The 17,308-nt window shown below is 42.6% G+C and overlaps 1 protein-coding gene across 1 annotated transcript in view; it reads left to right on the top strand.

Moving 5' to 3' along the window:
- The window catches only part of DCN (decorin), a 60,060-nt gene that overhangs the window by 15,886 nt on the left and 26,866 nt on the right, over positions 1–17,308 (top strand). The window contains exons 4-5 of the mRNA XM_040408767.1: positions 9,735–9,948; positions 13,870–13,983. Coding sequence (XP_040264701.1) covers positions 9,735–9,948; positions 13,870–13,983 — 328 coding nt within the window. The remainder of the gene's footprint in view (positions 1–9,734; positions 9,949–13,869; positions 13,984–17,308) is intronic.

Below are 17,308 nucleotides of genomic sequence, written 5' to 3'. Positions count from 1 at the left end.
ATAATAACGTTACATCTAATGGCTGAAAATTATTCTGGCAAAATCCATGTTTCGAAAGGCCAAATGATGCTTGCTTCCTTCTGGGCTCTGTTGTGTGCCCAAACAGCAGTTTATGACCACACATGGGGTATTCAGTAGAAATTGCATAATAATTTGTGGGGTGCTTCTTTGTGAAAATGAAAAATGACCTAAAGCTACAAATAAGTTCCCTATCAGTTTGTCTTTGGAGTGTGGGAGGAAACAGGAGTACTCGAAGGAAACCATGCAAACACAGGGAAAACATATAAATATCATGCATAATAAAGGGATTCCCAAATCCATAAGATGCTTCTTTCATTTTCCTTTCTGTGTTAGGCAGGTTACAGACTAGGGCCACATATTAGATGTTTCCAAACATTGTATAATCAGGATAGTACATATTGAGTTATGTTTTTCTGTTTGAATCTGTCATGTTACAAAAAATGGATTAAAATTAAAATTTGGAAAAAAATACATTTTTAAATTATACCTTCACTTTTCCTTAATTAATATAATACACCTAAAAGTTTAACAAAAACTCTTATTTTGAACAGATTGTTTTTAAAGTAGGGTAATTTATTGGGCGTGTCTAATATATAATTATCTCAAAGCCACTTCAGAAATGAATTGGTCTCTAAAAAATTGTTGCAAAATTCATTAGACTTATAATTAGGGTTGAGCGAACACCTGGAAGTTCGGGTTCGCCGGGATCGACCGAACTTCGCCACAAAGTTCGGGTTCGGGACCCGAACTTGACACTGAACCCGAACTCCATTGAAGTCAATGGGGACCCGAACTTTGGGGCACTCAAATGGCTCTGAAAAAGTCACAGTAAGGGCTAGAGGGCTGCAAAAGGAAGCAAAATAGGGGTAAGAGCAGGACAATTGCCCTGCAAACAAATGTGGATAGGGAAATGAATTAAAATAACATAGAATAAAAAAAAAGTAAAAAATAATGATCTTGATCTAGGAGGCAGAGGTCAAAGTGGAGTAGAAGGTTGAGGAGGCAGTGGACATAGCGGTGTAGGTGGAAGCCGTGGTGGAGGAGGAGGAGGTAGCCAACACAATTTTTTTTGTTTTTTATATTTTTTAATTTTTAAAAAAAAAAATTAAATTTGGTAAGACCCCAAAACATTGGGAAATATAAAAAAGAAAACAGAGAAAGTGCACTGGAGTATAACAATGGCTGGGTGCGGCCGATATACTTGTCTATTCTGCACAAGGTATGGACAAGTCCTGTGGGATCCATACCTGGTTCATTTTAATGACTGTGAGCTTGTCCATATTGGCTGTGCACAGGCGGCTGCGCTTGTCTGTGATCACCTCCCCTCGCCGTGCTGAACACACATTTAGACAATACAATGGCCGCAGGGCAGGCCAGCACCTCCAAGGCGTAAAGGGCAAGCTCAGGCCATGTGTCCCAATTGGAGACCCAGAAATTGAATGGGGCAGACCCATCAGTCAGTACGTGTAGGCGTGTGCACATGTACTGTTCCACCATGTTGCTGAAATGCTGCCTTCTGCTAAGACGTTTCATATCAGCTGATGGTGCTGGTTGTTGTGGCATGCTGACAAAGCTTTTCTACATTTAGGCAATGCTAACTCTCCCTTCTGAGGTGCTGACGATGCCCCAGCTGTCTTGGCGACTTCTTCCTCCTCCTCTGCCTTCACCTTGTGCTTCCACTGAGCCCCCGGTGTCAGGTGGGAATGCCATCAGCAGCGTGTCTACCAGCGTGCGCTTGTACTCGCGCATCTTCCGATCACGCTCCAGTGACGGAATTAAAGACAGCACGTTTTCCTTGTAGCGGGGATCAAGCAGGGTGGCCACCCAGTAATCAGCACTGGTTAGAATGTGGGCAACTCGGTGGTCATTGCAGGCACTGCAGCATGTAGTCTCTCATGTGTGCCAGGCTGCCCAGAGGCAAAAAAAAAGCTGTCCTCTGTAGGAGGTGTATCATCTGTGTCCTCTGTATCCCCTCAGACACGCCCTAGTGATGCCCATGAGCTGCTTTGGGTGCAACCCTGCAGTGAACATGGTTCCTCGTCCTCATCATCCTCCTCATCCTCCAGAACTGTGCCGTGGCTGGACAATTGTGTACCTGGCCTCTGTTGGTGCAGGAACCCACACTCCGAGCCACTTGTGAATAACTGGCCTGATAACCGTGGAAATGATCCCTCTTCCTCCTCCTCTTACTCCTGTGCCACATCCTCTTCCATCATCACCTGAAGCATTTTTTCAAGGAGACATAGAAGTGGGATAGTAACGCTGAGGACAGTGTCATCGGCACTGGCCACATTGGTGGAGTACTCGAAACAGTGCAACACAGCACACACATTCCGCATGGAGGCCCACTGTCACGGCGGAGAGTGGGGGTTTCCCCCACCGTGCGATGTTAAAGGAATAAGGAAGCTGCTAGGCCAGGACGACAGGATCAGGGAGCAGGTCACCTCCTAAAACGTCCCTAATTCTGACCCTGACTCCTAACCGTATGAGTCAACCCAGATAGTAGGAGGGCTCATACTCTGGAACCTCAGGTCCCTAATAGCCCTCAGGAAATCCCTGGACTAGGAGCAGAGTAAGACGACCTGTTCCTCCACATCACGGATGAACAGGAGTCTCAACTGGCCAAGCTGCAAGGAGAAGGGAACATATACAGCATATGGATATGGCAGGTAAGTTAAACCACTTCCACCCTACCTGCCACAGACACACTGACTGGAACCCGTGCACAAGTGCTGATGTCCACACCAACATAAAAGGACACAGTACACATCAACAAATCACACAGGAAACCAGGACACCATAGCTGCACTAAGGTGAGACTGCAGCGGAACATAAACTTAACATCATGACATTTACTTATGACCACAAGGGTGGCCCTCACTGGACATATGGCATAAGAAGACCAGGAGGATGACTCCAGCATACAGCATGGCTGGAGTACCCCTCTCCTTCAGGCATCCAGCGGAAGCTAAATAGCCCAAGCAGCCACACCCACTCACACACTAGGATGAGAGTTAACCCTTCCAACACCAGACAGGGTAGTGAAGCCACCTTAAGGGGAAATGCAAACACAACTAAACCCCGTGCACACCAAACAAGGAAAATGCACACATACACTACACAAGTTGCCAGAGGCAACCGCATGCATAGACAGTGAGCAGGTGTACTTCACGCAATAAATGGGTATATGACGTGCACCTAACTAACAGACGGATTAACTATATTATTTTCCCTGTCACGTATGCAGTGCAGGTGTACTTCACGCAATAAATGGGTATATGACGTGCACCTAACTAACAGATGGATTAACTATATCAATTTTCCTGTCACGTATGCAGTGCAGGTGTACTTCACGCAATAAATGGGTATATGACGTGCAACTAACTACCAGACGGATTAACTATTATATTTGTGTGTCAGTGGTACAAAATACAATGTTGCATTGCACCCACAAAAAAAAATCGCTGTAGGTCATCCACAGAATTAACAGCCAGATTTATGATTAGCTTTCTGTGTCAGGGGTGCAAAGATGGTGTATTGCACCCACAAAAAAAATTCCTGCAGGTCACCCACAGAATTATCAGCCAGATTTATCATTAGCTTTCTGTTTCAGGGGTACATAGATGCACCCACAAAAAATCGCATTAACACTGTCCCTCACTTCAGCTGCCTGCTTTCTGTCCCTGCACTACTCAGAGCTGATGGGTGGTGTTACATGTGATCCAGCTTATATAGAGGCTGGGTCACATGATGCACCGGCCAATCACAGCCATGCCATTAGTAGGCATGGCTGTGATGGCTTTTAAGGGCACACAGCTTAAAAGCTTGTTGATTGGCTGCCCTGCAGCCTTTGAACAAGCTTTATTAAATGCCCGAACACCGAACTCAAACCTTTCCAGCAAAGTTCGGGTTCGGGTCCAGGTACCAAAAATCGTAAAGTTCGGTACGGACCCGAACTTTACAGTTCGGGTTTGCTCAACACTACTTACAATATATAAAAAATTAAAAATAACTTTAAAATATTGTGCCAATATAAAGTAGATACATGGTAAATGTTAAAAACTGCCGTTTCATTTTTTATACCCTAATGGTATAGTACCCCCTGCTGTATGAATGCTTTTGTGCTTTATAATTTTATCTTTTTCAGTTTCACCTCATAATAACACCCGGAAATGTGTGTCACTTTCACATTGAGCAGGCGTCTTCTCACAGCGTTGTCATGTGCAGCCGTCTCCTATCTGATATAAACAAGAGAAGGGAGAGCACTGGGAGGAGGAGCACAGCCCTGAGTGCCTGAGCTCGGGCAGAAAGTGGAGGGGGGAGGGCTGCTTTAGATGCTGCTTTCTCCTGAATGGTAGCAGCTAGAAACATGCAACTGGTCTAATTTGACATTCCAGGCTTTCATACAAGACCAGAATGACAGCTAAAGTCCAAGCAACAGGAGAAATAACTGTTAGAAATCGAGTCGGGAATAATTGCATGTAAAATCTGCTTTTGCTTTCACTTTAATCTACATTCACTGCATCCCGATATCAGTGATATCTTCCCCTGTACTGAACATATTGCTGTCATGGAATATTAGCTTTCAGACAATATCAAGCCCATATCTCTAGCTGGTACCAAACCTGAGATATGAGAAGCTAAATCAGCCGCCCCCTCCATGTCAGTGTGGAGGAGAATGAGGGAGCAGCTGCAGAGCTGACAGGAGGAGAGAAAAAAATAGGAAAAATATATAGAAATATGCTTACTGATTTAATGTAATGCAGAGCTTGTCTGTCTCTGGTTAGTTGTATGTGAGAGGATACACACTGCTCTGGGGTAGTGGGGGAAGTGCATTCTGATCTTGGTCTGCTAGTTCATGTGAGGAGAGAAAGGGTTTATGGGAAGTGAAGGAAATACAGGATGGCCTCAAGGACATGGCAAAGATCACCACAGGAAGTGCAGCAGATGCCATCTTAGGAAGATGCTGAAATAGAGGCACAGAGAAATAGGGTTGGTAAGGGCTCAATACAGACATCAGAAAGGTAAAATTAGCTGAAAAATAAAGCTTCATGAATATCTTCCCTTCAGCATCACATATGTTAGGAATTTCATTTTTGGTAGTGAAAGGGCAGTTACACTTTAATTATTAACCAATTTGTGCAGTATGATTATTTGTCTAAGGGTGCAGCAGATTTTGTTTCAGAAAATTTTCTGTGACGGGAAATCAGTTCCATTCATTTGAATTGGGCTGTTTTGGTGGGAAGCACATGAATTTCTGCAAACCCCATTCACGTCAAAAGAACTAATTTCCAGTCACAGAACATTCTCTGCAACAAAATCTATCATAGTGAAGGAACTCTTAGGGTGTGCAGTTTTTGAGGCCAAAACCAGGGGTGGATCATAAATGAAGAGAAAGCATTAAGGACAAATATTACCTCTCCTCTTTTTAACTCTATTCCTGGTTTCCACTCCTTATTTTAGGTTCAAAAAGAAGGTGAGGATTATAAATGAAGAGAAAGTATTAAGGACAGATACTATCTCTCCTCTTTTTGACTACACTCCTGGTGTTAGGTTTAAAAAGTCCATTAAAAAAACCTTACAAGAAAAAAACAAAAACAAAACGTTAAAAGAGTAGGCAAAGTTACCTGAGTAGTGATAGCTGTACAAAAGAAAAGGTGTGAAGGCTGGGTCACTAATACAGGTAGTAGGGAGAAGAGAGGAGCCTAAAGACTTCTTCTAATATGAAGTTAAATGCTAAAAGTTGATTATCCTGTGACAGATCCAGAAAAAAATAAGTAAATGGTGCAGCACTGTAATAAAGTGCACTTGAAAGAGTGAGCGCAGAGGTTCAAATGACCATACTCAAAGGTCAGTAGTCGAACCACAATAAAAAGAAATGAAGCAGCACTCCAATAGCTTTAAACCAAAAATTACATTTATTTACCCAAAGTTTACAACCCAAAGTTTAAGCGTCTTAATTGAGGCAGTTTCAGTAGGAGCTGAAATGTTACTCTGTAAGCATTGGGCGAATAAATCCGATACTTGGCAAAAAGGTATTGACGTACTTCTTCATTCCTTTTTTTTGAGATCGGTAATACTGTAGGTGCCTGCACTTTAGGATTAGAGATGAGAAAATTTGATGAAAATTCAATTCGGCTGATTTGCCGAATTTCACAAAAATTTTTGCTTCGTGACGTAGCACTATATCCTAGATCTTCACGAATTCTCGCTGCCGATATTCGCGATCGACACTACCAGAAATTAGTAAATATTTAGAAAATTAGATTTGCCTGATACGCCGAATTCCACAAAAAAATGTGCTTCGTGACGAACTACTTCGCCACAATGCAATTTTTTTTGTAAGTAGCGGGTGCAGTGATGGGAAGCTGCGATAGCGCCGCCCCCATCATTGTACCCCTCAGATGCCGCGTTCATACATGATCACAGCATCTGAGTGTACAAACAGTGTGAAATTGTCACGAGGGTGTCAAGAACCACGCCTGACTCCGTTATACCCGGGGTCAGGAAGTCGCAGCGGTTGGCTGCACGCTCTATGTAAGATAGGGCTGTTTCCTTATGGTAGCTTTCTGAGTTTGCTTTGCAACCCTTTTTGGCTCACTCAGGGATCCGTAGCTCCTTCTCCTCAGCTGTTCCTTGTCCAGCACTCCCAACCTCCTTATATTCCCCTCTCACACTTCTCTGGTTGCCAGATATAGAGCTTCCTGCCTGGACTTCTATTCTGACCCTCTGGAGCTGTGTTGCTGCGTTCTCTGGTAGTTGGTCCAGAACGATACCCTCCGGATCCCTGTTGGACCTTTGTGGTCTGCTATGGTCGCCGACCTGGGTGTATGTGTTTGTCTGTATTGTCTGTCCTCTCCCTGGTGTTTCCCTCTTAGTGTCAGTGGTGTCGACTCGCGATCCCACCGGCCCGTTCACTATCTAGGGCTTATTCTAGGGAAAGCCAGGGTTAAGGCACGTGATCGCCACACGGGTGAGGAACCCGTCTAGGGACGTCAGGGCAGTCAGGTGCCAGCCGCAAGGTGAGTCAGGGGTTACCACCTTTCCCTCTCCCTTGGGCAGGGCTTTCCCTTTTCCCTCCCTGTGTGTGACGCCGGTCATTACAGAAATTAACATTAAAAAAAATATTACATCAAACTTACCACATCCATTTGCGCGCAACGGGCCGGCGTGATGATGTAATCTCGCACCGCACGGGATTTCAGCCGAGTTTTTCAAGCAAGATGGAGGCTGGCGGACCTTCACGTGCAAATGGAGTCGGTAAGTTTGAATTTCAGGATTAATAGATTCACTGACACGAAGCACGAGGAAATTCGGCTTCTAGGCGAATCGAATAATTCCTGAAATTCGGATCGAATTCCACTTTGTGGGATTCGATTCGCTCATCTCTAAACACTACTAATGATGAAGCAAGCCACTTTGGATTATTAGAATGTGTGGAGATCAGAACGGTAAATAGGATTGCTTGGAGAAGGGCAGAGATAAATTTTAAGCATAAACTTTTTATAGAGGAAATTTGCTGAGACAGGTGATTGTTGGTGATGTTAGTCATAGATATTTGGCACACCTAGAATACTGTTGAATAAAATTATTTTTAGGTGTGGACTCAAGTTCCTGCCATCTGTGCAGAGTGCAGGGGGAACCTGCTTTGTCCAGAGAACTTTTCAGACTTTCATTGTAGTGTTTACCAGCTGGAGTGGGAAAAGAGATGGAAGAGCTTGGGGCCAATGAAGAATGCAAAGTCTTTGTAATTTTCAGTGTTAGGAGATGGGATCGTCAATACTGCGCTTGCGCTGATACTCAGACCAACGGCGTGGGTGTGGGATTGACAGGGCCAGGCAAGCAGAAGTGTCTTTAGCAGCAGGATGTTTATGAACTGGTACTCTGGAGGCATCAGCCAGCATCTCAGTGCTCCAGGAGCCTAATTTCCATATTACAAGAAATTGATTTTTATCCTGAATGTGCAATGTGGAAGAATACATAAGGTATCCTTGTAATTAGCAGGGCCAGCCCTACCAGGCAGCATTTCTGGTTTAAAAGAGTTGTTGACAGATGCTCTTTAATGCTTAGCTTGGTACATCTATCTGCATGCCATTTGAATTTAGTTGATGCCTTATTCTAGAAGTGAAATGGATTCTGCATTGTATTTTTCCACATGACTTAATCCCTAAGAGTTGTAAAATCTGTCATAATTATATCACACATATCTCTTAGAGGTCATCTCCAAAAGCTGATCACAAGCCCAGTAATGTTCAAAATGCAGGCCAAAAAGGATATTACAAGACCGGTTGTTAGTACTGGTTATAGAAAACATCTGTTAGTCTTCAAAAACAAGAAATTAGAAACGCAGATATTACCGTTAGATATCTTATACTATATAGAATATAATCCAACATTTTCAGATATTCAGCAGTAAAAGGTACAATTACATACATAAAAAGTAATTTAACTGATGTTGGGCAATAATGGTAGAAAAGCTAAACTATATTTGTAAAAATAAATTAAAAAGGACAAGCTTCTGGACCTTGGGGCTCCAAAGCTGACCCGTCCTTAGGGTTGTTGTGGGTTCCAGCAGTGGATCCACTTCTTATCTACATGTCATAATACATTTTGTGGGAAATCCTGCAGCTGTATAGAATGTTCTTAGCATAATAAATGGGTTCACTAATGGTGTCTATACACAGTACAGCCTGGCCTTAGTGTTGAGCGCGAATATTCGAATCGCTAATTTTAATCGCGAATATCGCCACTTCGAGAATTCATGAATATTTAGAATATAGTGCTATATATTAGTATTCGTGAATAGTGTTAATCGCGAATATTCTAATTGCGAATTTATCGCGAGTTTATCGCAAATTGGGGCACTTAGCAACATCCAAAGCAACCAATAGGAATGTTTCCTACCCCTTAGTGTTGATCGTGAATATTCTAATCGCAAATTTGTATTGCGAATATATTACATTGCCAATTTTCAGAATCAAGAAAATGACGAGATCACAAATTCTCGAATTTGCAAATTTATGCCGAATATTCGGCCAAAAATTTGCGAAATATCGCAAATTCGAATATTGCCTATGCTGCTCATCACTACCTGGCCTCAGGATCCACATTGCTGCTAATTGCTGCATGAGTATTCAGTGGCTAGGCTGCACCATATAATAACACCCTAAAAGTGCAAATGCCATAGTTGTGTTAACCATTTTTTCCTTCTCATTTAAAGGGTCTGTCTGTCAGTTTGTCACCTACAAAATCATTTTCATAGTAAGGATACCGCCATGTAGGGTAAATGCCATGAAGCATAACCATACCTTTCTTGTGAAAATCCATTCCTCTAATCCTAAGATTATGTTTCCCTTTATTTTTAAGCAAATAAGGTTTTGAGTGCAGTGTGGGCATTCATCTCTCTGCCAGTAATGCCAGACAGCATCTTCCTTCTCGTTTGGTTGATGGTCCCTGATGGTCCCTGAGATAGCAGAGCAGTAGTGATCTCACAGGGGAAACCAGGCATACTGAACAGCATGGTCCCACCTACAGTGCATCAAAAATCTTTCAGCGAGAAGAGAAATATTTATCATGACTGTTTTTTCATAAGGAAGGTGTGGTTATGTTTTGAGGTCTCTACCCTACATGATGTTATGCTTGGTTGTTATGCTTGACAGCATAATCATGATAAACTAAACATTTATTGTAATAATATCACATTTTGCTTGTAGGCGTTAATCCTGGTTAACAACAAAATAAAATCCATCAGTCCTACTGCTTTCGCCTCACTCACAAAGCTGGAAAGACTCTACTTATCCAAAAATAACTTGAAGGAACTTCCAACCAATATGCCCAAGTCACTTCAGGAGCTGCGTGTGCATGAAAACATGATAACCAAAGTGAAGAAGTCTGTGTTTGATGGACTAAATAACATGATTGTTATTGGTAAGTTATAAACTTGTATAAAATGTCAACTAGTTTTCCTGCCATTTTATACAATTTCAGCTAATTACTTTGTGCAAGTGTCAACATACAGGTCTGCCCATCATTAAATGGGTTGTTCATCCTAGGAGACAATAACCCCAATTGTCCTAACCTGGTCCCATAAAAAAACACACTCACCTGTCCACGGTCCTACACCACTACCCTATATTTGGTTGCTTCCCATCTGGCAGGACCAGGAAATGGCTTGGTCCCGTGAGCTCCGCAGCCAATCACAGGGCTCAGCAGTCAAATCTGTTTGAATGACATATTGTAGGTGAGTTTTTTTTTTAAGGGGCAAATGTTGGGACCACTCGAGTTGACAGCTCCTAGAATGGACAACCTGTTTGAAAGGATATACTAACTGATCTTTAAATTTTTCCTGTTGTTTCTCTTCTTTCATTACTGAGAGTTGTGGTTATTCATGCCTTGCAAGGCTATATTTGTTGGATATGACTAATATGGGGTTTAAGCAGTGGATGATTTAGAGGATGGGGCAGGCCAATAGCAAATATAAAATAAGGCAACTTTCAGGTGCTGCTTGATATCAACACACTCCTAACCACCAGGGATAGAAGGTCATGGTGTTCCCATTACATTAATGTATGTTTTGCAATTCCATATTTGTTAACCACATACTTCTGAAGGTTTTCACTGGTTATAGAGGCCTCTCTCTAGGAGGTAATAGCGGTGACATGTGCACATGTACATAGGCCTACCGTTCTTTTTTGTGTTATTTTTGATCCAACACATGCTTGCAGTTGTTCCATATTACAGCAAACACTTAAAGGGGCTGTTACTAAGGTGAGATGAAACTAAACCCTGACCACCAGGTGGATGGGAAACTGTGGAGTGGACCAACACTGAGCTGTTTCAGTGGCTCCCTTTACTGTTCCCATAGCTGCCATGCACTGCAATGGGAGCTACTGAAACAGCAAAGCGCCAGCTCACTCCACTATTTCCTGGTGGTTGGGCTTAGCCTCACCCTACCTTTGTACTGGCGAGATAAGGCAACCCCTTTAAGACTATGTAGCTAACAGTAGCTAACATTAGGATTTTTATGTATTACAAATGTATCGTAGATATATTCCCAGAAAGAAAAATCAAAGAGCATGCTTTAACATATCTTTATCTAAGCCATGTACCCTCTCACAACAGTGAGTAACATTACAAAATATATGATAGTTCAAAAATAACTGTCTGCTGGTCAGTGAAGGTTCCTAGGGCCCAGATTCATTATTTTTGGGCAGCAGAGCTCATAATTCACACAGCATGATCTTCTGCCCAGGACCGATGATCTAATGTGCTGCATGGAAGATCATTTCACTTGATGAACAAGCGTTTTGCTCATTCGTTGGAAGATCAGCAGCACATGGCAGTAGTAATGTTTGTTTCTGGTAATCGGCCTGACAATTGGGCCTTGTAAACCCGCTTTTACTGTGAGTGCTATTATTGTACAGTAAAAACTTTTAGGAAGCAGAAGCGGCAGACCACGTAAAGTTACAGAGCAGGGTTACTGACTGCTGAGGTGCATAGTGCATAAAAGTTACCAATGTTCTACTGACTTGGTAACTGCAGAGTTTCAAACCTTCTCTGTCTTTAACATCAACACAAAAACTGTGTTCTGTGATGCAAGTCTTACATCACCATGCCAATGCCAAGCATGTCACCACTGGACTCTACAGCAGTGGAAATGTGTTCTGTGGACTGACAAATCATGCCTTTCTATCTGGCAGTCTGTTGGATGACTCTGGGTTTGGTGAATGCCAGGAGAACATTGATTTCCTGACTGCTTTGGTCCAACTGTAAAGTATGGTGGAGGAGATATAATGCTATGGGGTTGTTTTTCAGGGGTTGCCATATTCCCTTTAGTCTCAGTGAAGGGAGAGCTTAAAGGGATTGCCTCACTTCAGCAAATGGCATTTAGCACGTAGACAAATGTATTGTGATTGTCCATATTGCCTCCTTTCCTGGCTTCATTCATTTTTCCATTGCACTATACATTGCTCATATGTGGAGGTTACAACCACAATGCAATCCGGCAGTGCTGGCCAAGCATAAACACTATAGGAAAAAGTGCTGCCCTCTCTTGTAATTGTGGGAGTGCACATAAGCTGGCGCATTTTTCTATAGTACTCAAAAACGGCTACCACTGCTGGATTGCAGGGTGGTCGCAACCCCTGGAAACAAGCATTATATAATGTGATGGCAATATGGACAATAACAATACATTAATAAGTGCCTATATGCCTATAATGATCAATGATATTTGCTGAAGTGAGCCAGCACCTTTAATTCTTCAACTTAATGAGGCATTTTGGACAGTTGTAACCTCCACCTTTTTGGGAACAGTTTGGGAAAGACTATTTTCTGTTCCAGAATGACTGGGTTCCAGTGCACAAAGCAAGGTCCCTAAATGCATGGTGGAGTAAGTTTGGTGTGGAAGGACTTAACTGGCTCACACAGAGCCCCGACCTTAAGGCCCCTTTCACACGGGCGAGTATTCCGCGCGGATGCGATGCGTGAGTTGAACGCATTGCACCCGCACTGAATACTGACCCATTAATTTCTATGGGGCTGTTCACATGAGCGGTGATTTTCACGCATCACTTATGCGTTGCATGAAAATTGCAGCATGCTCTATATTCTGCGTTTTTCACGCAACGCAGGCCCCATAGAAGTGAATGGGGTGGCGTGAAAATCGCAAGCATACGCAATCAAGTGCGGATGCACGGTTGCTAGGAGACGATCGGGATGGAGACCCGATTATTATTATTTTCCCTTATAACATGGTTATAAGGGAAAATAATAGCATTCTGAATACAGAATGCATAGTAAACTAGCGCTGGAGGGGTTAAAAAAATAATAATAATAATTTAACTCACCTTCCACTTGCTCTCGTAGCCCGGCATCTCCTTGTGTCTCCTTTGTTGAATAGGACCTGTGGTGAGCATTAAATACAGTTACAGGACCTTTGATGACGTCACTCCGGTCATCACATGGTACCTCACATGATCTTTTACCATGGTGATGGATCATGTGATGACCGGAGTGACGTCATCAAAGGTCCTTTACCCAGGTCCTAAAGAAAGAATACAGAAGGAGATGCCGGCTGTGCTATCAAGTGGACTAAGGTGAGTTAAATTATTTTTTTAGTTTTTTTTAACCCCTCCAGCGCTATTTTACTTTGCATTCTGTATTCAGAATGCTATTATTTTCCCTTATAATCATGTTATAAGGGAAAATAATACAATCTATACAGAACATCCATCCCAAGCTTGAACTTCTGTGAAGAAGTTTGGGTTTGGGTACCAAACATGCGTGATTTTTCTCACGCGAGTGCAAAACGCATTACAGTGTTTTGCACTCGATAGGAAAAATCGCGGGTGTTCCCGCAACGCACCCGCACATTTTCCCGCAACGCCCGTGTGAAAGAGGCCTAACTCCATCGAACACCTTTGTGATGAACTAGAATGGAGACTGCAAGCCAGGCTTTCTCATCCAACATCAGTACCTGACCACACAAATGCTCTTATGGATGAATGGGCAAAAATTCCCACAGCCACATTTCAAAATGTTGTAGAAAGCCTCGCCAGAAGAATGGACACTGTTTAGCTGCAAAGGAAGGACCAACTCCATAGTAATGCCTTTGAATACAGAATGGGATGTCATAAAGGCTCTTGAATGTTCAATGTGTAGGTGTCCCAATACTTTTGTCCATATAATGTATCAATCTACCTTTATTTGAATTTTTTTTTATTTCAGTCTAATGTGTATTGCATTTAATATTTAAAAAAACAATAAACCTAAATATAAATAAGAAATGTATGTTATAGTATTATATCTTGTGCTGCCTTCTGATATTTATGTATCTCAATTTTGTAGAACTGGGGACAAATCCCATTGAGAGTTCTGGGATTGAAAAAGGAGCTTTCCAAGGAATGAAGAAACTATCCTACCTCCGAATTGCAGACACTAACATTACAAATGTTCCTAAAGGTACGACATTATTGTTCTATAGTTGTTTGCTGGCAGCAGATTAGACAGCACGATCTGCCGGTGGCATACAATGATTTTTAAGCCTGTTTATAAATCTGGATTGACTGACAAATGAGCTTTTCTCATTTATCGAGTAATCGGCAGCAGTATTACACTGCCAGATCATCTCTAATGAGCATTACTATGAACGCTTGTCAGCGATGATCTGGCAGACAATCGGCCAGTGTAATACTAGCTTACCTTACTGACAGACTGGTACAGAGGGGGAGAAGATCCTGCCCATGAGGTCTTACAATCTACAGGGTGGGCCATTTATATGGATACACCTTAATAAAATGGGAATGGTTGGTGATATTAACTTCCTGTTTGTGGCACATTAGTATATGTGAGGGGGGAAACTTTTCAAGATGGGTGGTGACAATGGCGGCCATTTTGAAGTCGGCCATTTTGAATCCAACTTTTGTTTTTTCAATAGGAAGAGGGTCATTTGACACATCAAACTTATTGGGAATTTCAAAAGTAAAACAATGGTGTGCTTGGTTTTAACGTAACTTTATTCTTTCATGAGTTATTTACAAGTTTCTGACCACTTCCAAAATGTGTTCAATGTGCTGCCCATTGTGTTGGATTGTCAATGCAACCCTCTTCTCCCACTCTTAACACACTGATAGCAACACCGCAGGAGAAATGCTAGGACAGGCTTCCAGTATCCGTAATTTCAGGTGCTGCACATCTCGTATCTTCACAGCATAGACGATTGCCTTCAGATGATACGAGATGTGCAGCACCTGAAACTACAGATACTGGAAGCCTGTGCTAGCATTTCTCCTGCAGTGTTGCTATCAGTGTGTGAAGAGTGGGAGAAGAGGGTTGCATTGACAATCCAACACAATGGGCAGCACATTGAACACATTTTATAAGTGGTCAGAAACTTGTAAATAACTCATGAAAGAATGAAGTTACGTTAAAACCAAGCACACCATTGTTTTTCTTGTGAAATTCCCAATAAGTTTGATGTGTCACATGACCCTCTTCCTATTGAAAAAACAAAAGTTGGATTCAAAATGGCCGACTTCAAAATGGCCGCCATAGTCACCACCCATCTTAAAAAGTTTCCCCCCTCACATATACTAATGTACCACAAACAGGAAGTTAATATCACCAACCATTCCCATTTTATTAAGGTGTATCCATATAAATGGCCCACTCTGTACAATAGAAAGGGGGAAGGAGACAGTAGGTAGTGGTAGAAGCTGCTCATATGTAAGATTTAGTCGAAGAGGTGAGTTTTCAGGCTGCTTTTAAAAGTTTGGATTGTGGGGGAAAGTCTGATGTGCTGGAGTAGTAAGTTTCAGATTTAGTGATATGCACGTCTTGCAGATGTTTGTGAGGATCGGAGAGTATTAGAAAGTCAGGTCTACTGTCTTTTAAAAGCAGTGCCACAGTTAGTCATGGGTGTCTGGCTTTACAGCTCTGTTCTCTTAAAATGAATGGCAGGGAAATCCCTCACACAACCTATGGATAAGTCCCATGCAGTTCTGGAAGAAGCAGTTTTTTGTTCTAATGCTTTATAACCCCTTTAAAACCATCCTAAAATGAAGGTGCAGTAGCTAGCTACATTTTGGAGGTAACGGACTCCCTTTATAGGGGTTGTGCAGTCTGTTTGTATTAATGACCTATCCTCAGGATAAGGTCATCAATATCTGATCGGCGGGGTCCATGCTTCATCTTCATTACACTGCCTGTCTTCTTGGAAGTGCGGGGTAATTAAAAGTACTTGCTCCATTCAGCTGATTACACTACGCCACCGCTACAGGAGTGCACCGCCTCCTCTTCAAAAAGCTAATCGACCAGGGTGCCAGGTGTTTGACCCCTGCCGATTAGATATTGATGATCTATCCTGAGGATAGATCATCAATATAAATAGGCTGCACAACCTCTTTAAGTGTATCTTCAGCATAAACAACATATAAACATGGATGAAAGGCATATAGCCTACATTATTTTTATGGGAGTAATACACAGTCACACAGTGCCAAATAGTGTCATATTGTTCCCAGACAGAGCTATACACCACCCAGTTTCATAAATTTCCGAGAGCTCCATAGTCACATTTAGAGATGTCGCGAACATAAATTTTTCAGTTCGCGAACGGCGAAACAAATTTCCGCAAATGTTCGCGAACGGGCGAACCGCCATAGACTTCAAAAGACAGGCGAATTTTATAACCCACAGGGACTCTTTCTGGCCACAATAGTGATGGAAAAGTCGTTTCAAGGGGACTAACACCTGGACTGTGGCATGCTGTAGGGGGATCCATGGCAAAGCTCCCATGGAAAATTACGTAGTTGACGCAGAGTGTGGTAAGTTAAATTCGCAATGCGATTAATATAACCTGTATTAATCGCATTGCGATTACAACTTAGATCTGAGTTCCTAATGGTTGTATTGCTAGAAATGACGAATATAGCACTATATTCTCAATCTTCGTTATATTCTAGCAATACCACCATTAGGAACTCAGATCTAAGTTGTAATCGCAATGTGATTAATATAACCTGTATTAAACGCATTGCGATTACAACTTAGATCCAGTGGCGTTGCGAGGGTGGTGCGGTGGGTACGGGCCGCACCGGGTGACACCCCATCAGACCGGCGCGGAGTTCTCTCTCACAAGTTCAACTTCTAAACTTTGCAAGCAAGCACGTCGCGCCGTCACGTGGTAAAGGGGGATGGGGGTGTGACTCACTACAGCCTGGTGAGTGGTGGGGCGCCGCGGCAGCTGCCCTGCAGGAGTCTCTACTGCCGGGAGGAGGAGGTAGGTAGACCGGCTCTGACTTTATAGACCAAATTATTTTAATAATACCCCAATAATAATAAGTTAATAACCTAACCCCATTCATAAATTACTGGTGGATTATTATAGAGACGGCCCCAGGCCAGGAGACATAAGGGGTTGGGTTGAACTGTGGGCTGGGGCCACCCAGCCACATTTACTAATCTTTGCTCAGGGGGGTTCTCATAAATATAGACCCACATGGTGTGGACTGGTCATTTTTACTAAGGAATATAGTTTAAACGTTTATGTGCAAAAGAGAAAATAAGAAGTCAGCTCCAATCAGATATCTGCACATAGACCAAGACTCTGGGTCTATGCAGATATCTGATTGGAGCTGACTTAGTGACTTCTTTTTTTTTCTCTTTATCTCTTTATTATGGCTTGGGGGGGCAGGGGTGACACCATTTTCTACCGCACCGGGTGACACCAGCCATAGCAACGCCACTGTAACCATTAGGAACCCAGCTCTAAGTTGAATTTGCAATG

The sequence above is a fragment of the Bufo bufo genome, chromosome 1 (genome assembly GCF_905171765.1).
Source record: "Bufo bufo chromosome 1, aBufBuf1.1, whole genome shotgun sequence".
In the NCBI taxonomy this organism is placed as follows: Eukaryota; Metazoa; Chordata; class Amphibia; order Anura; family Bufonidae; genus Bufo; species Bufo bufo.
Note: the sequence above shows the minus strand (reverse complement) of the source record. Positions and strands in the feature narration are given on the sequence as shown.